General features: G+C 42.2%; 1 protein-coding gene across 1 annotated transcript in view; it reads right to left on the reverse strand.

Annotated features, from left to right (window-relative positions):
- Positions 1 to 21,652, reverse strand: part of MCF2L2 (MCF.2 cell line derived transforming sequence-like 2) — a gene marked incomplete at both ends in the record, with an annotated part of 213,807 nt that overhangs the window by 114,752 nt on the left and 77,403 nt on the right. The window contains 4 exons of the mRNA XM_082655291.1: positions 739 to 930; positions 9,869 to 9,988; positions 10,427 to 10,541; positions 11,139 to 11,263. Of these exons, the coding sequence (XP_082511417.1) occupies positions 739 to 930; positions 9,869 to 9,988; positions 10,427 to 10,541; positions 11,139 to 11,263 (552 nt within the window). The remainder of the gene's footprint in view (positions 1 to 738; positions 931 to 9,868; positions 9,989 to 10,426; positions 10,542 to 11,138; positions 11,264 to 21,652) is intronic.

Consider the following 21,652-nt stretch of genomic DNA (forward strand, 5'->3'; position numbering starts at 1 on the left):
CCCAGGGTTTTTCAGTGTTGTTCATGTACTACCTGCACCAAATCACCTGGGCACTTGAGGAAAATACTGATTCCTGGGCATCATCCCACACTTACTAAATCAGAGTCTCCCGAGTGGTACATCAGGAAATCTGCAATTATAGCAAGCTCACCTCATGTACTAAATGTTGTGACCCACTGACTTAACTATGCTGAATACCAATTTCTGTCTCTGTTAAATGAGGCCATTAATATCCTCCTCATAGGTTGTCTTGAGGATTAAATAGATGACATAATTATGCTCCTGGTAGGAACACAGTAGGTGCTCAGTAAATGGTAGGAGCGTATAATGGTTTTTATTACTTAGCCTTCTTCAAAAGGATTCACAATCTGATGCCTTTACATGAGGAGAAGCACTTTGCAACTATAGTGCTTGGTTCTCTTTACACCTGATGGGGAATCATGAAAGGCCCCACAGGGCCAGGCCAAAACACACTCCTTAAGTCTGGGTCCACACAGAGGACACGAACTTTATAGTTTATTCGAATGGGATGTGGTGGATGGCTGGGGCATTTTTGACCTTCAATACCTCTATGACTTAGAATCTGCACAGTTTTTAATGCCTCTTGAGCGCTGTTTTCACATGAAGGACTTTATCCTCTCATCTCAGGAATCGTGAGGGGCAGGGAGGGCAAGTATGATTAAGAATGTTTCACAGAACATTTTGCAGACATCATGTTCGCAGCTTTGTTTTGCTCACCTTGTCCAACTGTCTATGCAACTCCAAGGACTTTTCTAAAATGTCATGTTTTTTCTTGTTTTCATTGATGAAGTCATCACAGAGGTGCCTGAGCTCTGCACACTGGGGTCTGATGGAGTCCACTGCATAGTGGTGGCTTTGGATGAGCTGGTCCCCAATTACTGCAAGCAGCTGGGCCTTTTCCAAGGACTCCTGCAAAGTGAACATCCACAGCCAAGCATCAGAAGCTGAGTCATGGTGAGGCTGGTATCTGCCTGGCACTGTGTGCTCCAAACTTGGAGGGAGGCTACGGAGGGGCTGATCAGGTTTTAGGCTCAGAGACTGGGGCTGGGGAACCTGGGAAAGCACTGGGGTGGTTCAAGGTCCCCAGGAGGTCTAGCCTAGTCCAGGGTCATCTGCATTCTGAAGAAGAGCAAGTCATTCATTCAAATATTTGTTGAGTTCTGGGTTAAGCACTGAGGATATAGTGTTAACAAGCCAGGAATTTTCAGTTCAATGGAGAACTCAGATACTAAACAAATTATACAAATAACTAACTTATTACAACTGTGATAAATTCTAGGGCAGAAGAGCATGAAGTATTATACTGCACAGAATTGGAGACTGAATTATCTTGTCAACTGAATGGAAAAGGAAAAGGGACAAACACGTGGCCCTGAGAAGAGTGGGGAGTAAAGCTGAGGTTGAGAAAATAGTAAAGATCTGGTTTGGGCAACCCTATGGGGGGGGATCATGAGACTTAAGAATTATGTTTGTCTAAACCATTTCCTGCAGCCCACAAGGTCCCTGTCTGCTCTGATATCGTCTGCTTAGCAACTGTATCTCCTCCCTCTTTCTGCACAGCTTGTTTCGTTCTAACCATAGGTACCAAGTTTTTCCTGTTTTTAGTTCATTCAGCATGTATCATTGAGGACCTGCCATGTACCAAGCACTGTCCAGGTGCTGGGGGTTTGGTGGTAAACAAAGCAAGCAAAATTCCCTGCCCTCAAGAAGCTTACATTTTAGTAGGAGACACAGGCAATAAACAAATATGTAGATAATATAATATCTTAGACAGTGGTGAGAGCTATGGAGAAAAATCAAACAGGGAGAGGAGGGCGGGGAGCACTGGTGGAGGAGCTGCTATTTTAAATAGGGTAGTGAGAGGAGGGCTCACTGAGAAGGTGCTGGCCGCACTGTGCAGAACACAGCAGCCTGAAACTGCTGTCCTTAGAAAGGCCTGCTTGCAAGGTTGGTCCTCAGCTGGCATCTGGGAAGGTCAGGAGGGTTCCTGTCATCCTTAATCAGAATGGCTCACGGTATCTAAACTGTTTGTGCAAACAATATGTTTTATGCTGAAGATCTGCTTTCTTCTGGGATTCTGGAATTCTGGTATACGCCAGTCAGAGGCCACCAACATGACTAGCCCCCAACAAAAACTCTGGGCACTAAGCCCCTAATGAGCTTCCCCGACAGACAACATTTTACAATGCCGGTGCAAGCCATTGCTGGCGGCACTAAGTGCATCCTGTGGGACTCCAATGGGAAAGGACCCTTGGAAGCCTGCACCTGGTTTCCTCCAGACTTTGCCCCATGCACCTCTTCCCTTTGCTGATTTTCCTTGGTATCCTTTCACTGTAATAAACCATAACCATAAGCATAATTATATGCTGAGTCCTATGAGCTCTCCTAGCAAATCTTCAAATCTGGGTGTGGTCTTGGGGACCCTTGACACAGGAGCCAAGATGTGAAGTGAGGGACAACCATGCAGCACTCGGCTGAGAGAGATAGGGGCATGTTTGACATGTTCAGGTAGCAGGAGGAAGCTACTGTGGCTGCAGCAGAGGAAGCAAGGAGGAAAGGAGGAGACATGATCAGAGAGGAAAGAGGGGGATCTGACCAGGGAGGGCCTTGCTGCCATTGCGGGCACTTTGTCTCTTATTCATTGTGACATGGGATGCACTGGATGGTTTTGAAGACAGGACCTCATTCATATTTTTGAAAGGATCGATTCAGCTGTGGTGTCAAGAATGCTAGAGAAGAGGGAAAGCAAGGAGACCAGTTAGGGGGCTACTGCAGTAATCCAGGTAAGAGGTGTGGTTTTAACAAGGCCGACAACCAAACCAGCTCCTATCTCAGCACCCTTCCCTGGGATGCTCCTCCCAGGTCTAAGCTCTTAGTTCACCCCTCCCAGGCCCTCTCCCTCACTTTGTTCTCATTTTATAACAGCACTTACTTCTACCTGCAAGTATTTTCTTTCTCTGCTTTAAGGTATGATTCCTACCTCTTCCACCCATGTCCACCAATACATAAGTTCCATGAGATCACTTAGTAGGCATCCCATAAATATGTGGTCAATAAGATACAAGAATAAATGAACCAATGAACTAGGGGATGCAGTGATCTGCTTGGCTGGAACTGTGTGAACAACACTGACCTGAGTCAAGACAGATGACTGCCACGTCCCCAAAGGCCTCCGGGACAGAAGGCCCACACACACCCTTGCTGACCAGGTTGAGCATCCAGGGTGCCACATTTGCCCTGGTTTAGCTTTTCATAGTAACACTAGGAAACATGGCGACTCCAGGTGATGACAACCTGCCCCTCTCTTAATTTACAGCGGTTTATGATTTCAACAATTTCAAAACCCCTGCCCCCTACCCAGTCAATCATTCGCCAAGCCCCACAGAGCACACCTCCTTCTTAATCCGTTTTGAACTCAGCCCTTCCCTACCACCTCCTTGTCACTGTGTGCTCAGACCTTGGTGCTTTCTGACTGGGACAGCTGGTCTCCTTGATTTCCTTCAGGCTCTCCTTCAAATCACACTCCACACTACTGACAAAATGGCAATTCCATCACGACGTCTATTCCTGCCTACATCACTCCCGAGCCTCAAATCCTTTCCTGGCTCCCTACTGTCTTCAGGAAGAAGTTCAAACTCCTGACCAATGCACAGAAGGCCTTTCACTCTCTGGCTCATACCTGTGGCTCCTCCTCCTTCACTCTCACCCCATCCTCTGCTGTAACTGGACTAATGACTCCCTTGTAGTCCCCCAAATATTCAGGCAGCTTCAGGCCTCCATGCCTTCTCTACTTGCTCTCTCTGCCTAGAAAACCCCATCCTTCCCTCATCACCCCTCCCCCTACCTCTTCCCCTACCTTTCCCCTACTCCCCCCCGACCATGTACACACACTACTCTGTAACTAACTCCAAATCACCCTTCAGAGTTCATCTTCTCCAGGAAACTTCCTCTGACTCCACCTTTTTATTTTGATGCCCCTCCTCTGTGCTCCCATAACCCTAGGCCTTTCTTTTTTTTTTTTTTTTTTTTTTTTTTGTAGTATGTGGGCCTCTCACTGCTGTGGCCTCTCCCGCTGCAGAGCACAGGCTCCGGACGCGCAGGCTGAGCGGCCATGGCCCACGGGCCCAGCCGCTCCGCAACATGTGGGATCCTCCCAGACCGGGGCTCGAACCCGCGTCCCCTGCATCGGCAGGCAGACTCTCAACCACTGCGCCACCAGGGAAGCCCGCTAGGCCTTTCTTGATCACAGCATGAACTTGACTGTGTTGTGGTCAGTTATCTATTGCCCACACTATGCCACAGACCCTTGTGGGCATGCACCAGCTCTTATTCAACTTAAATAGTACACAGCACGTATTAGGTACTTAAGAACAAATGATAGTTGTGCAAAACAAAAAAAGGAGTAATGATATGGGAATAAAGAGACATGAATCAAGCAGTGGCTATTTAAAAGAACTCAGGGATAAATACTCAGTGCACTTATTCTAAACAGCAAAGGCCCAGATGCACTTGGTCACCATCGCTCAAAGGGGGTTAGAATTCTAATTCCTTGGGCAGTAATTTTTGACTTTTTTGCTCACTGCTGTGTCCTCAGAACTCAGAGCAGTATGTGGTATGGTAGGAGATCAATAAATATTTGCAGAATGAGTATAAGAATGAATGAGACACTCTTACTAGAACTACTCAGTCACTGAAGGTTGAACCTAGGAAATATTCTGCAGCCCAGAATTTACCCCACCACCTCTGCTATTAACAAAAACATCTAACATTCACTGAGAGCTTACTATATGCCAGGTACTGTTTAAAATGCTTACATCAATGATTCCTTTCACTCTTCACAACAAACCTTTAATGTATGTGCTGTTTTACAAAAGAGGAGTGGAGACACAATGGCCCAAGGTGACCCGGGTAGGAAAGAGAAGAGCCAGGCTTCAAACTCAAGCAGTCTGGCTCCAGAATCTGGCTGTGGCCAACACACACAGAGAAAAATGGCTGTGCTTGTCCTGCCTGAGCTTGGAGATCTCATTTGGTTGATTGAACCTGTCTGACTTTAGTCAAATACAGAAACATGAAAACTTGGCCAGTATATCTCTGTTGACTCTTGTTTTTTTTAAGTCCAGCTGCCTAATTTATTAAGAATAGCACAAGTTTTCTGGGCCTAGGGAACTTCACCACAGGATGCTCCCCAGGTTACCTGTGGCAGTCACAGCTGCGTCCCTGTGGCACGCAGCATCTCACCCTTCAGAATTGTTCTTAAAACACTTGAGATGTTGGAGGAAAGATGTCCATAACAGGTCCAAATGGATTTTGGGAAGGGATCCGTAAATACAATACAGAATTCACCACTGGATGGCTGGAAAATTACTCTACTGAAATGAATGGATAATAATAATAGCTTCTAAGCTCTGACCACCTACTACATTCCAAGCACTCTCTAAGTCCTTACTATACATCATCTATTCATTTCATCTTCCCAGGGACTCTTGTGAGGTAGGAATTATTACCCACTTTACAGATGAGAGGGTATGTTCAGAAAGGCTAAGAAACTTGACTAGGGTCACACAGTTGGTAGCTGTTAGAGCCGAGATTTGAATCCAGTTCCTTCTAACTCCAAAGCCTGTGTCTTGCCACCTTCCAGCCTACATGGCTTCCCCACATGTGCTAGAATAATGGCTGCACATGATTATTAACGAAGTCATTATTATTCATGACTATCAAATCCTTCAGCTGCCTGCCAAGAAGTTTACTGTAAAACCTCCAAATTGCATTTTATTTTTCAGTCTATATAGCTTCTGCTCAAGATAATCAGGCAACAAAACCTCCAAAGTAAAAAGAAATAATGAGAAAGAAACGGCTGAAATCAGGTACTCTGATCATAAGCCTGCCTGGCATCTTTCAGATGCTGAAAATTTCAGAAGGCTGGTCAAGTTGCAACATGTAATTCAGAAACCTTTATTGTAATAATAGCTTATTTTCCCCCCAGGACTCTATTGCTATAACAAATGAAGCTGGACATGTTTATTCTGGAAGAAAATGGTGAAGAAGGGGCGATACTGCTATATCAGGGAACCCAGGACAGACCCACAAGTAACGGCATAGGAATGGAATGCATGCGGAAGAGGGTCAGGTGAAACAAGAAAGGCAGAAAGTTAATGGTTGTTGAAACTGAGCTGTAGACACATGGGAGTTCCTTGTACTCGTCAATCTACTTTTTTGTGTGCTTGAAAATTTCCATTAAAGAAAAAAGTCATGGGCTTCCCTGGTGGCGCAGTGGTTGGGAGTCCGCCTGCTGAGGCAGGGGACACAGGTTCGTGCCCCAGTCCGGGAAGATCCCACTTGCGGCGGAGCGGCTGGGCCCATGAGCCATGGCCGCTGAGCCTGCGCGTCCGGAGCCTGTGCTCCGCAATGGGAGAGGCCACAGCAGTGAGAGGCCTGCGTACCGCAAAAAAAAAAAAAAAAAAAGTCATGCCCCTCCAGCTAGATTACATCCCTAGGAGGTTAATGATCTGGGTTCCATGCCTTCTTGGACACAGTAGTGTAACTGCTGGCCCCTGGCCTTGGAGGGAGATGTCAAGGCTGAGAAACGATTGGGTCTCCCTGTTTTGTCCTGGTCTGCTCCTTGTTGGCCCATCAGCAAAGGTCCCAGCATACCTCACAGCCAAAACCCTATAGCAAATTCTGCTTTTAAAGAAGTAGGAGGGGTACTGGAACCATTGTTTCTTAGAATTAGAGATGAGCACTCAAAAGACGATTAATCCTAGGGGTAAGACGGGAATAAAGACACAGACCTACTAGAGCATGGACTTGAGGATATGGGGAGGGGGAAGGGTAAGCTGGGACAAAGTGAGAGAGAGGCATGGACATATATACACTACCAAACGTAAAATAGATAGCTAGTGGGAAGCAGCCGCATAGCACAGGGAGATCAGCTCGGTGGTTTGTGACCACCTAGAGGGGTAGGATAGGGAGGGTGGGAGGGAGGGAGACGCAAGAGGGAAGAGATATGGGAACATATGTATATGTATAACTGATTCACTTTGTTATAAAGCAGAAACTAATACACCATTGTAAAGCAATTATACTCCAATAAAGATGTTAAGAAAAAAAAAAAAAGAACCACTGGTCTAAAAGGAGAGACAACACTTAGTATCTCTTTTTTTTTTTAACATCTTTATTGGAGTATAAAAAAACAAAAAGACGATTAAACCCTCAAACCAGAAGAGGGTAAAAGAACAGGCTCCACTCTGGTTAGTGAGTTGGTTCAGGGGCTACCATGAGGATGATGCCACTGCACAGAGTAAGGGGGTTGGCAACAATCCAGAAATCAGTGTGTGGCTCTGCTGAAAGGGAAGCTGACTCCTGGGTGCTGAGCAAAGGACAAACCTCAAGCAGGTTTTGGTGGCTTCTACCCAAACATTACCTTTTTCCTTTAACACTTTACAGGACAAATGGAAAGATTAGCCAAGCCCATATCACTTGAAGAAACAATGCCGCTTACAAATCTGAGTGAAGACATGTTTAAAAAGTCCCAGTTATGACAAGATAGCTTTATTTGGTTCACCCAAAGGCAGAGGGATAGGTCTACTGCATCCTTTAGCAAATAAGTAAAAAACAGGGTAAGCAAGGCACAGGATGGGTAAAAGCAATCTTTCTGGGCTCCGGGTTGTAGGTTAGCCCAGCTGTTCAGGAATGTTGCCCGTGAAAGATGCCCCATGACCATAGGTTTTGCCCCTACCTCTGGTCAGTGATTTTTGAAGTATGTACCAAAGATCACAAGTCCAAGGAGGTGGGCAGAAGAGAGGATGTGAATGCAGTCATGCAGATCCACCCCCAGTATTTAAAACCCGACCTAGAGCACCATCCAATGTCTTCCAGTTCCACTGAGAATAAAATCCAGTCCTCATCACCATTGCTCCCACCTGTGTTCTCCTGTCTCATTATGTTCCAGCCACATTCCTTGGGCCCCCAGCCTCGTTCCCACCTCAAGACCTTTGTACTTGCAGCTCCTCTGCCTTGACTGCTATCCGCTAAATCTTTGCATGGCTATACAGATCTCAGATCAAAGGTCTGAGAGGCCTTTCCTGACTACTAAAGTAGCAACCCCCCCAGTCACTTTCTATCATGTCCTGTTACTTTCTTCATCCCACTTGTCACTATCTGATATGATTATTTATTTGATTACTTTTCACTTGTCTGTCTCTCCCCAGTAGAATGTAACCCCCATGAAAGCAGGGTCTTGACTGTCTGGTTTGCCACTATAGCCACAGAATCTAAGACAAGGAATACCTGGTGATGAATGAGTACCTTCCTGGTAGGTCAGTAGCTACCTTGGTGATATACCTTCCTGGTAGGTCAGTAGCTACCTTGGTGAGATATATGTATATGACACCATATTTTTTAAACCAAAAATAAAGGTACTGGGCTTGATGAGGCATTTTCCCTAAAATATGAATGTATGTAAATGAAAATACACAGCGTCTACATTTAATAATGAGTTCACTTGAAAAAAAACTAAAATTGCATAGAACTGGGACTATCTTGGAGCCTCTGAGACATATAATTATCAGATACATGAAGTTCAATGTTTTTCATTGTTTAATAAACATTTCTCATGCCTTGAGCACTAAAGCATTTAGTTGTCAACGATCATCAATAAGAGGAGTGCTCACCAGGTAAGAATGGGATTGCTGAGTGAGAGTCTGGGTGCACAGGTGGGTCTATTTGTTCACGCATGTGCAAAAGCACGTCCAGCTCAGAATTCACAACTGACAGCTCTTAAAGCCAGAGTGGCCTTGGTTTACGTTTGTTACTATTCTCTGGGGAAGTATGTCTCTAACAATAATGTGAGTGTCAAAAGCCTAACTTTAATGTGTGTGTCAAATGCCTGGGGATCTTATTAAAATGCAGATTCTGATTCTGAGGTGGGGCCTGAGATTTACCCATATTTCTAATAAGTTCTCACTCAGGTGACAGCTTCTGGCCAGAGGATCACACGTTGAGAAGCAAATTTCTAGTACTACAAAATTACCATCTACCATAATCTAGAGGAAAGACACCTCTAGCTTAGATCAGAAAGGAAGTGGTAACCATAGAAGACTTAGTTCCCAAGAGACAAAAATATAGAGAACCCAATTAAAGCAAAGCAGAAAGGAACTTCCCTGGAAAGGTGACTGGGCTTTCTTAAATTCATAATAAGCCAAATTTGTAAGGACGTAAGATAGACTCACTCCTAAGTGCTGATTTGTGTTCAGATCTGGGAAACTGTTTAACTCTGGTATGAGAATCTGAAACATATATTCCTTTCAAGTTCCTTTACAAGTTTGATATTTCCAACTCTTTGAGCATGAGAAAGCTTTGCCAACTCTCTGTAGCAACAGAACTAATGTGGACCAATTTCCCCCTTTTCCCCATCTTGCCTATTATAAAACTAGTTATTTTTCTCTGGTTTGCCCATTAAAAGTTTCCCCTCCTTACCACCAACTCCTGCCCCAACCTCTGGCCCAGTGGGTAACATACCCAGTGTGACCTTCCTTCCTGTTTTTCCCCCACTAGTCTGTCACCTCATGAATGGGCAGGGCCACCTGGAACTCTCACCCCACCGAAGCCTCCAGCCTCAACTGGGTGCTCTGGCAGCCTTAACAGAACTCTCACTGCCCTCATCATTCCTCATAGTTGTTAATGTGCATATCTCCCTGGAGACCTGGGGTGAGTGCCAGGTCACTGAAAAGGCAGGATTTGGGCATTCCTGTGTCTTTTGGCAAACTTCTAGCAATAATGACTGGCCATTATCTGTCACCATCCACAGTGACCCTCTTCCTGGTCCACAAAAATGGCAAAAAAAACAAACCTGGCCTTTTCCTTCCAGTTTTTTGTATTCCTTAAGAAGTTGCTCCACACGCATCGCACTGTCTCCAATGTCTGTAAACTCCGCTTGCTCTGCCAACACGTTGTCCAGGGCAAGCTTAACCTACAAGACACATTAGAAAAGCCCAGACATAAGCCAATGGACACCCATGTGGAGGTATAGGTTTGTTATACTCTAGACAACTTGAAAATCCAAAAAGGATTCAGGACATATGTGTATCTATATAGATTGTTTTTTTTCTACAGCTCATCAGCTTTCAGATTAAGCTGAGGGTGCTGAGACACATGTGGATGGAATATTAAAGCTTCACTGAATCAAAAAGGAAGGTAAACCATCACTGAAATACCATGTATGCCAACAGGAAAATGGGATTCTAGTACATTGCTAACCCACTGAAAAGGTGAGAAGAGGAATCAAAGATATAAGGAGGGGACTGGATTGGGGAGGGGAGGGAAGCCCGATGCCCAGAGTTCAAGGGCGAAGAGAGAACCAGAAGTCACTGAAACATAATGGAAGTTTTATTAAACAAGAAAATAATACCTCACAAAAATTGTGTTCAAAGTGCCGCAGTTGTAGGCATTGATTAAGCTTCAGGTGATGCGCAGACCAGAACTGACTAAAGGCTTTTTCTGTTTCATTCAACTGAACTAATAACCTGTCAAGAAAGAATAAGAAAGGACATGCAGTCAGCATTCATTTCCACAGGCTCATGGAGATAACACCCGTGTTTTTAGTCAGTGTTACTAATTGTGATAATCTCCTTATTATGAAGTCTGTGTCGCCTATGACTTTCTCCTAGTTCAGCTTGTTTCCACATTTCCCATTTTTTCATCAGGACACCCTCAGGACTAGGCAGAAACTTCACTTCAGATGCAGCTGCTACGCTTTAAAATGTACCCCGGGTAACCTTACCTTTCTCTCTATTTCTTTCCACCTAAGAAGACAGGTGTGCAAAGCACAGCACCCAACCAAACTGTTATTTGGCAATGAAGCTCAGTAAATACTACCATCTTCCTTGATATCCTGGGATGAAAGCAGACCATAGGAAGAGGGAATGGCATTCTCATAAAAAGATCTCTGTAGATGGATGCCAGAAGGATACCATAGTTTTTCCTTCGTTGTCTCAAATATTCTTCTTTCGTGACCCCATCAAGACCCATAAGCAGCTGTTCCAATCTGTTCTTGGTTGTTTCAGATCATCTGGTTCTATGTATTCTCTCCTGAAAAAGCAGATTCCACCCCTCTCACTCACCTTTCCATGGTAGCTACATTCTCAGCTTCATTGAGACTGAGTTTGCTGGTGGGACTTTTGGTTGCTTGTCCTTGAATACATGACAGCAATGTGGTCCCTTGCTTTCCAAGTAATTTTAGCTCATCCTAGAGAAAGGAAAATACAGTCTCTCTTAGGAGGAATTAAAAGCAAATTCTAGGTAGATTTGAGGTGAGGAAAATGGTAGCTCGGTATATTTTTATTATATAGCAAATTAAATGCTAAAGAAGTCAAGCTATAGCTTTTTAAATTGATTAGCTTATTCCTAAATAGGTAATACATGCACAATACAAAATTCAAAATATACAAAAGGGTACATATTGAAAACATCAAGTCTGTGTCCACAGCCCATTCACTTTCCCATTCCAAAAGCAACAACTGTTAAGTTTTTGTGTGTATCTCAAGTTGTTGTAAATTAAAAACAATTAGTTAATAAAATCTGGTTTTAATCCAAGATAGTGACCAGAAACAAGAAAATGACAGATATCAAAAGTTAAGTGCTGGAAAACGCCATGCAATAATAATGTAATCATTGCTAGTTGACCATAAAAAAAAACTTCATCTGGTCTCATCAATAAACACCTGCCAGTCCTGCCCCCAGAGTGTGGCCTTGTTCAGTTATCAAAGTTCAGCAGAGATGGGTAGCAATTTCAGTTTGACAGGGAAAGATTCATATTTCCAAGGCAAGTCTATTCTCCTCTTTTTACATAGGGATTTAGGGCACTGCAACTGGGGAAAATGTCAGCCTCTCTCTTTCCAAATCCAGTGGCTCTAGTCCTCTACTCACATAATACAGGTGGTCTCTCAATGCCCTGAGCATTAAGCATAAGGGTAGCCAAAAGGGGTGGAGTCTCGCCTAGAATTTTGCTGCTGAGAGTTTTGGGTTTTGTTCCTGGGTCACTCAGGATGCTCATTTGGTATGCCCTGAAGGTAAGAATAGTTACAAAACAATCTCCCCGATGCACATGAACACTAAATCTCTTGCTCCAGGCCCAGCCATCTCCAGCCTCACTGATGCAGAACTCATTCCCTGTGGGAGGAGTTTTATACTCTCCGCTCCAGTCACACAGAAATCCAGGCCCTCTCAACCTTACGCCTTTGTTCCTCGTCTCCCATCCCACTCCAGTATTCACCCCTTTGAAGGCTTCCATTACCTATACCCAGCCTCAAAATTGTCCCAAGATCTGGCTGATGATAGATTTGACTCCTCTGATCAAAATTCTTTGGACAGCCCCTGTGGCTCTGTCCTCTCCAGGTAATGCCCCAAGTCGGCCACTTGACTGGTATTCCTGCCTGGTAACTGGACATATCCCTTCTTCTCCACTCTCAGGTATCAGCCCTCATTTCTTATCTCATCAGTGCTCATTAAATATTTGTAGGTTGGATGAATTAAAAATGGTCTAAAGGAAATTACATTGCAGATGGATAAAGATAAATAAGATATGGTGGGGGAGAAAAAAGCACTCATTAGTAAGTGCTCTTAGCTTTTCCCTCCTCCTTCTCCCCATGAAAAAGGGTCTTGGCTTTTCTACTCAGTTTCTTAACTGCTTCTAAGCTTCCGGCATTCCAGCAGTATTGTGGCATTAGCCATTATCTTATTTATATATATTTATACACACACTCACACACATACAGGATGTGCGATACAGAATCGGGAGGAAAGATGGAGGGACCAAACAAGAAGAAGCATATTGCTAGGGCAAGAAGGAGACATTGGAAGGGGAAACTTGTAAGAGGGATACAGCCAAAAAGCTGCAGAATGTGAGGAAAGTATATGAGAGTGAAAAGATGAATCTTAGTAAGTGATGTCATACACTGTGTATTTCCTTTACATGGTTAAAAATACAAGGAAAGGGACTTCCCTGGTGGTCCAGTGGTTAAGACTCCATGCTCCCAATGCAGGGGGCACAGGTTCGATCCCTGGCTGGGGAACTAAGATACTGCATGCTGCACAGCATGGCCAAAAATAAATTTTAAAAAATACATGGAAAAATTGTAACCTGGTTACACTTTGGGACCAGACCACATGGTCAGCTTCAGTAGGGTTACCAAAATCTGCCATAAACACGGAGGGAAAGAATAACTATGGTACTTGGACAGCATAAAGGTAAGTTGCCTAACCCCAAAATGGAGTTTGTGAAATGCTGAAACAGTCCTGAGGCCAACTGTGGTCCAGGTGTTAACCCTTTAGTGGGTTAAAGGGTTGCCAGAATCATGAGAAGGTCTTGTGGGTCCTACGAAATGGGCCAGGGAGGTAGAATGAAGCTCTCAAGGGATATAAGTCTTTAATTCTTTTAACAACTGGTAGGGCTGTCCGAGTATGTACTCAACATTATGGTTCCATCATTATGGAAACAAGCAGTTGGTCAGAAGAAGACCTACTTAGCAAGGCACTGGGGACTACTTCAGTGTCAAAAGAATTTAAATTTTCTGGGAGGAATTCTTTTCTGTGACAAGGGTAAGCATGAATGTAGACACATATTCATTCATTTAAAATGTATTTACTATAAAGAACTATTTTTACATGCCAGGCCCTGTGCTCGGTTGTGTCATGGGCTGGGTGTGGAGGTAAGGTGGGAAGTAAAACAATCAGTGAGAGCCTAGGGAATACATGAATGCTTTATACTCCTTATTCCACTTTTAATACTTACCCGCTATCTGCCATTAAAAGTTAGCTCTACTATCTTGTGTTGTCTATAATGTTGACTAATGAATTCCAGAATCTGGCCTTTAAAATGTAAATTTCACAATTTAGAGAAAAAAGTCCTTGAAAGAGATGTGACATCCCCTTTCCTCAGTAATCAGAGATTCCTCAGAGATCTCCCTGTGATATAAAACTAGATCAAAACACTGATTATTAGGGTATTAACATCAAAATACCCTATGGTATTTTGTATCTATTGAAATACCTATTGGTATTCATAAGAATTCCAATTCTGTCTTCCTGTGCAAAAACGAGACCTCTCTGCCTACCTCTTTCTAACTTATGTAGAGTTACTGCAAGTAGAGTTTGAACAAAGGGTTTTTAAAAACTCTTAAAACTGTAAAATTATTGCTAGGGCCTATGAAAATACCTTGTAATTTTTTTTTAAAGCAAAATTTTTTTAAAAAAATAATTTTTTTAAAAAAAGCTTTTTTTTGGGGGGGGGGGAGTTTGTGCTGAGTCTGTCATGTTGGGCCTGTTATACTCATTTATATGACCGTTGGGTCCCTATTGGCATTTGCACTTACTGCCCATGCTTGAAACTCCCCAGTGTCCCTGTCTTGGTCACGAACCCTAATTCTGTTGACCGAGAAAGTTCTTTGTGGTAGCTTTCTAGCAGGCCTCTCCCCCAGTGTCCCCACCCTCCAGCCCCTATGTCCTAGTGCTTTTTCTACAATGCAGAACTCCTTGTTGTGCAGACCTGATTGCTCCTCGTTGCTCCAGGATCCGTTCGATCCAGTTCCCAGGAGAGCGTGTCTGCAGGGCCCTCTGCGGTCTGCAGTCCTGCCCCCAACAAGGCACCCAGCACCCCAGGTGCTGCAGAGAACTTGCTGGGGTCCCCAGTGCCTTGGCAGAGACAGCTCTCTGCCAGATGCCCTTCCTTCGTCTCCCCGTGTCCTGACCCCTCCTTCCTCTGAAACCTTCAACCTTCCCTCCGGCAGTTACTTGCTCAGCTCTGTGCTTCCACAGCGCTTGCCCTGTGGAATTTGAATTCCCTCCACAGCCGTCTTGCTAGGTTGGGAGCAGCTGATTCCCCTTCATCTTTTTCTTCCTTCCCTCAGCCCCACAGCAGGGACACTCTTGGGCACCGTGCAAATTTAATCTTCAATTTCTAGTTGTTATGACATTGCTGCTGTCAGGATACCACCTACATTCACAGTAGGATGGGTAAATGTGTGGGGGACGACTGTAAATACAGATTCTTTGTAAATCCAGGTTCTTAATTCTTCCCCCTTTTAATATTTTTTCCCTTTAAATCACGTGTCCTTTTTGCTGCTCCAGCTCTATAATTGGACTGTCACCTGGGGAGCCTGAGGCAGCAGAATATCAAAGAGGGTAGACACTAAATTTTTAATGTAAATGTCAAACAGGATACCTACTACCTGTGCAAAGGGAGGCCCAGATTCAGGCACAAAGCCTATTACCAGATACTTGGTTTCCCTGCTTGCGTCTCTTCTGTCTGCTGATGTGCACTTGACTCCTATTAACTTTAACAGGAATTATGTGTGTTCCCTGAGGGGCGAGCATAGCTTTTTTTTTTTTTACATCTTTATTGGAGTATAATTGCTTTACAATGGTGTGTTAGTTTCTGCTTTATAACAAAGTGAATCAGTTATACATATACATATGTTCCCATATCTCTTCCCTCTTGCGTCTCCCTCCCTCCCACCCTCCCTATCCCACCCCTCCAGGCAGTCACAAAGCACCGAGCTGACCTCCCGGTGCTATGCGGCTGCTTCCCACTAGCTATCTACCTTATGTTTGGTAGTGTATACATGTCTATGCCTCTCTCTCACTTTGTCACAGCTTACCCTTCCCTCTCCCCATATCCTCAAGTCCATTCTCTAGTAGGTTTGTGTCTTTATTCCTGTGTTACCCCTAGGTTCTTCATGACATTTTTTTCCCCTTAAATTCCATATATATGTGTTAGTATACGGTATTTGTCTCTCTCTTTCTGACTTACTTCACTCTGTAGGACAGACTCTAGGTCTATCCACCTCATTACAAATAGCTCAATTTCGTTTCTTTTTATGGCTGAGTAATATTCCATTGTATATATGTGCCACATCTTCTTTATCCATTCATCCGATGATGGACACTTAGGTTGTTTCCATCTCTGGGCTATTGTAAATAGAGCTGCAATGAACATTGTGGTACATGACTCTTTTGGAATTATGGTTTTCTCAGGGTATATGCCCAGTAGTGGGATTGCTGGGTCATATGGTAGTTCTATTTGTAGTTTTTTAAGGAACCTCCATACTGTTCTCCATAGTGGCTGTACCAATTCACATTCCCACCAGCAGTGCAAGAGTGTTCCCTTTTCTCCACACCCTCTCCAGCATTTATTGTTTCTAGATTTTTTGATGATGGCCATTCTGACTGGTGTGAGATGATATCTCATTGTAGTTTTGATTTGCATTTATCTAATGATTAATGATGTTGAGCATTCTTTCATGTATTTGTTGGCAGTCTGTATATCTTCTTTGGAGAAATGTCTATTTAGGTCTTCTGCCCATTTTTGGATTGGGTTGTTTGTTTTTTTGTTATTGAGCTGCATGAGCTGCTTATAAATTTTGGAGATTCATCCTTTGTCAGTTGCTTCATTTGCAAATATTTTCTCCCATTCTGAGGGTTGTCTTTTGGTCTTGTTTATGGTTTCCTTTGCTGTGCAAAAGCTTTGAAGTTTCATTAGGTCCCATTTGTTTATTTTTGTTTTTATTTCCATTTCTCTAGGAAGTGGGTCAAAAAGGATCTTGCTGTGATTTATGTCATAGAGTGTTCTGCCTATGTTTTCCTCTAAGAGTTTCATAGTTTCTGGCCTTACATTTAGGTCTTTAATCCATTTTGAGTTTATTTTTGTGTATGGTGTTAGGGAGTGATCTAATCTCATACTTTTACATGTACCTGTCCAGTTTTCCCAGCACCACTTATTGAAGAGGCTGTCCTTTCTCCACTGTACATTCCTGCCTCCTTTATCAAAGATAAGGTGACCATATGTGCGTGGGTTTATCTCTGGGCTTTCTATCCTGTTCCATTGATCTATCTTTCTGTTTTTGTGCCAGTACCATACTGTCTTGATTACTGTAGCTTTGTAGTATAGTCTGAAGTCAGGGAGCCTGATTCCTCCAGCTCCGTTTTTCATTCTCAAGATTGCTTTGGCTATTTGGGGTCTTTTGTGTTTCCATACAAATTGTAAACTTTTTTGTTCTAATTCTGTGAAGAATGCCTCTGGTAATTTGATAGGGATTACAATGAATCTGTAGATTGCTTTGGGTAGTATAGTCATTTTCACAATGTTGATTCTTCCAATCCAAGAACATGGTATATTTCTCCATCTGTTTATGTCATCTTTGATTTCTTTCATCAGCGTTTTATAGTTTTCTGAGTACAGGTCTTTTGCCTCCTTAGGTTAGTATATTCCTAGGTATTTATTCTTTTTGTTGCAATGGTAAATGGGAGTGCTCCCTTAATTTCTCTTTCTGATTTTTCATTGTTACTGTATAGGAATGCCAGAGATTTCTGTGCATTAATTTTGTATCTTGCAACCTTACCAAATTTATTGATTAGTTCTAGTAGTTTTCTGGTGACATCTTTAGGATTTTCTATGTATAGTCTCATGTCACCTGCAAACGGTGACAGTTTTACTTCTTTTTTTCCAACTTGTATTCCTTTTATTTCTTTTTCTTCTGATTGCTGTGGCTAGGACTTCCAAAACTATGTTGAATAAGAGTGGCAAGAGTGGACATCCTTGTCTTGTTCCTGATCTTAGTGGAAATGCTTTCAGTTTTTCACCACTGAGAATGATGTTTGCTGTGGGTTTGTCATATATGGCCTTTCTTATGTTGAGGTAGGTTCCCTCTATGCCCATTTTCTGGAGAGTTTTTATCATAAATGGGTGTTGAATTTTGTCAGAAGCTTTTTCTGCATCTATTGAAATGATCATATGGTTTTTATTCCTTAATTTGTTAACATGGTGTATCACATTGATTGATTTGCATATACTGAAGAATCCTTGCATTCCTGGGATAAATCCCACTTGATCATGGTGTATGATCCTTTTAATGTGTTGTTGGATTCTGTTTGCTAGTATTTTGGTGAGGATTTTTGCATCTATGTTCAACAGTGATATTGGTCTGTAATTTTCTTTTTTTGTGATATCTTTGTCTGGTTTTGGTATCAGGGTGATGCTGGCCCGTATAACAGATTTGGGAGTGTTCCTCCCTCTGCAATTTTTTGCAAGAGTTTGAGAAGGATAGGTGTTAGCTCTTCTCTTGAATGTTTGATAGAATTTGCCTGTGAAGCCACCTGGTCCTGGACTTTTGTTTGGTTGAAGATTTTTAATTACAGTTTCAATTTCATTACTTATGATGGGTTTGTTTATAGTTTCTAATTCTTCCTGGTTCAGTCTTGGAAAATTGTACCTTTCCAAGAATTTGTCCATTTCTTCAAGGTTGTCCATTTTATTGGCATATTGTTGTTTGTAGTAGTCTTTTATAATACTTTGTATTCCTGTTTTGTCAGTTATGATTTCTCCTTTTTCGTTTCTAATTTTATTGAGTTGTGTCTTCTCCCTTTTTTTCTCGATGAGTCTGGCTAAAGGTTTATCAATTTCGTTTATGTTCTCAAAGAACCAACTTTTAGTTTTATTGATTTTTGCTATTGTTTTCTTTGCTTCTATTTCATTTATTTCTGCTCTGATTTTTACGATTTCTTTCCTTCTAAGGACTTTGGGTTTTCTTTGCTCTTGTTTCTCTAGTTGTTTTAAGTGTAGGATTAGGTTGTTTATTTGAGATTTTTCTTGTTTCTTGAGGTGAGATTTTATTGCTGTAAACTTCCCTCTTAGAACTGCTTTTGCTGAGTCCCATAGGTTTTGGGTCATCGTGTTTTCATTGTCATTTGTTTCTATGTATTTTTTAATTTCCTCTTTGACTTCTTCAGTGGTCTCTTGGTTATTCAGTAGTGCACTGTTTTGCCTCCATGTATTTGTGTTTTTTACAGTTTTTTTCCTGTAACTGATGTCTAATCTCATATCGTTGTGGTCAGAAAAGATGCTTGATACGATTTCAATTTTCTTAAATTTTCTGAGGCTTGATTTGTTACCCAAGATGTGAGAATGTTCCATGTGCACTTGAGAAGAAAGTGTGTTCTGCCACTTTTGGGTGGAATGTCCTATAAATATCAATTAAGTCTATCTGATCTATTGTGTCATTTAAAGCTTGTGTTTCCTTATTTATTTTCTGTTTGGATGATCTGTCCATTGGTGTAAGTGGGGTGTTAAAGTCTCCTACTATTATTGTGTTACTGTCAATTTCCCCTTTTTTGATGGTAAACATTTGCCTTATGTATTGAGGTGCTCTTATGTTGGGTGCATAAATATTTATAATTGTTATATCTTCTTCTTGGATTGATCCCTTGATCATTATGTCGTGTCCTTCCTTATCTCTTTTAACAGTCTTTTTTTTTAAAGTCTATTTTATCTGATACGAGTATTGCTACTCCAGCTTTCTTTTGATTTCCATTTGCATGGAGTATCTTTTTCCATCCCTTCACTTTCCGTCTGTATGTGTCCCTTGGTCTGAAGTGGGTCTCTACAAGAGACAGCATATATATGGGTCTTGCTTCTGTATCCATTCAGCCAGTGTGTGTCTTTTGGTTGGAGCATTTAATCCATTTACATTCAAGGTTATTATTGACATGTATGTTCCTATTACCGTTTTCTTAATTGTTTTGGGTTTGCTTTTGTGGGTTTTTTTCTTCTCTTGTGTTTCCTGCCTAAAGAAGTTCCTTCAGCATTTGTTGTAAAGTTGGTTTGGTGGTGCTGAATTCTCTTAGTTTTTGCTTGTCTGTAAAGCTTTTGATTTCTCCATCAAATCTGAATGGGATCCTTGCTGGGTAGAGTAATCTTGGTTATGGATTTTTCTATTTCATCACTTTAAGTATATCCTGACACTTCCTTCTGGCCTGCAGAGTTTCTGCTGAAAAATCAGCTGATAACCTTATGGGGATTCCTTTGTATGTTATTTTTTGCTTTTCCCTTGCTACTTTTAGTATTTTTTCTTTGAATTTAATTTTTGTTAGTTTGATTAATAGGTCTTGGTGTGTTTCTCCTAGGGTTTATCCTGTATGGGACTGGTTGAGTGCAGAGGCAACTATGTGCTTATGTGAACCTAAAATAAGGGCTCTCAAAGATAACCTAGAGAAAGGAAGTCAAGAAGTCAAACCAAGTCTCTTAATGCTGTGCTGTTCAGACAAAAACTCTCTGGGCTGGGAGGAAGCCTTAAATCATACACTGTAACTTGTATAGATATTTAAATAGATTTAAAAGTTCACTGTTCTGAGGATGAATCTTACACTATTTTTTCACTTGGAAAAGATGCTTTCCAAATGAAAAAAAAAATATTCAACTAGTTATAGAAACTTTGGTTTTAAAAGATAGGAAAATACTCAAATAAAAATAAAATTATGTAAAATAATCACAAAAACTAAGTTATTCATAAAAGTTTAAATAGTATTCCTTTTTTGTAATATAAACTCTTTCTCTCTCTAAAGCTTTTTTGGATGGGAAAAAGGAAAAATCTAAACCTAGTTTAATGATTTTGGAATTTTTGCTTCTAATTTATAAGATATGAAACACAGAAGTCAAACTTGACTTACACACATAGTGTTTTAATTCCAAGAACAGCTGGCCACCATGAACCAGAAAATGACCTTACTCCATCTTGGAGACTGGTTCTTTCCTTCCCTTTCCCTTTGTGGAACTCTTGGTCTATGTAGAGATGACAGAACATCCACTCATCTGCCTTCCCTGGGAACCCTCACTGCACATACAGCAGGATCTGACTGGCTGGTTTCATCCCTCAGATATGTGTCCTCATCTAAAATCCAATTTGTTTTCACCTTTTCCCCAGAGGCCTCCATGATTGGCCACATTGTCATCTTGATGTTTCTGCTCTGCAACCTCTCCCAACCCTTCTTGGAATGAGGCACAGAACACCCTTGCTCATGAGCCCAGGCTGGAGCTCTGATGCTCAACATCACACCTATATACTAACTGACTGCTCTGTAGGCTCCTGTGGTCTGTGACCTGTGGGCGTGGATCACCAGCCCTTTTCTAGCAGTCTTCACAGAGGCACCCTCGACCCAGCCTTCCACACCCCATGCCGTCTCTTCCAAGAAACATGGGAGGTGAACTTGGCCCATTTGTTTGGCAAAGAAAATGGTCATGCTTCTCAGAGGCATTTCCTGGGAAAATTCCAGGATGCTTTCAGGCTTCTACAGTTTCAAACCAGATCTTTTGGTTACTCAGAGTAATTTTGAGAATACATTTTGAATTCTTTTTGGTAACCAAGACCCTTAAAGATAGAATTAAACAGTGCTCCCTGACACATGGAAGAATTAATTTGCCTCAACTACTAGACTCTGACTCCCCTAACTAAACTATGAGTTCCTTGAGTTTGCATTTTGTTTGTTGTTTTCTTGGCATGTGGTGGTGGGTCGTCAATACATGCTGAATAAATAAAAAATCAATCACCTAGCAAAGCAAAGTTTTTGCAAATTTTGGGTCACAGATAAAAGAGTTCAGCTCTTCTTAAGCTCAACACAGCAAGTATACATGCAATGCTACGATGTATCAACCTTCCAATCCTTGATTTGCTGCCCTGTTGAGTTCTGGTCTCCTGCTAAATAATAGACTTGGTCTGTTTCTGGAGACAGAAAGTGGCTGACACCCAGCCAGTAAGCCCTGAGAAGACTTCCCTTTACTGCATGGCCTAAAAGAATCTGCCAAGCTGCC

The sequence above is a fragment of the Grampus griseus genome, assembly GCF_964374135.1.
Source record: "Grampus griseus genome assembly, chromosome: 5".
Taxonomy (NCBI): Eukaryota; Metazoa; Chordata; class Mammalia; order Artiodactyla; family Delphinidae; genus Grampus; species Grampus griseus.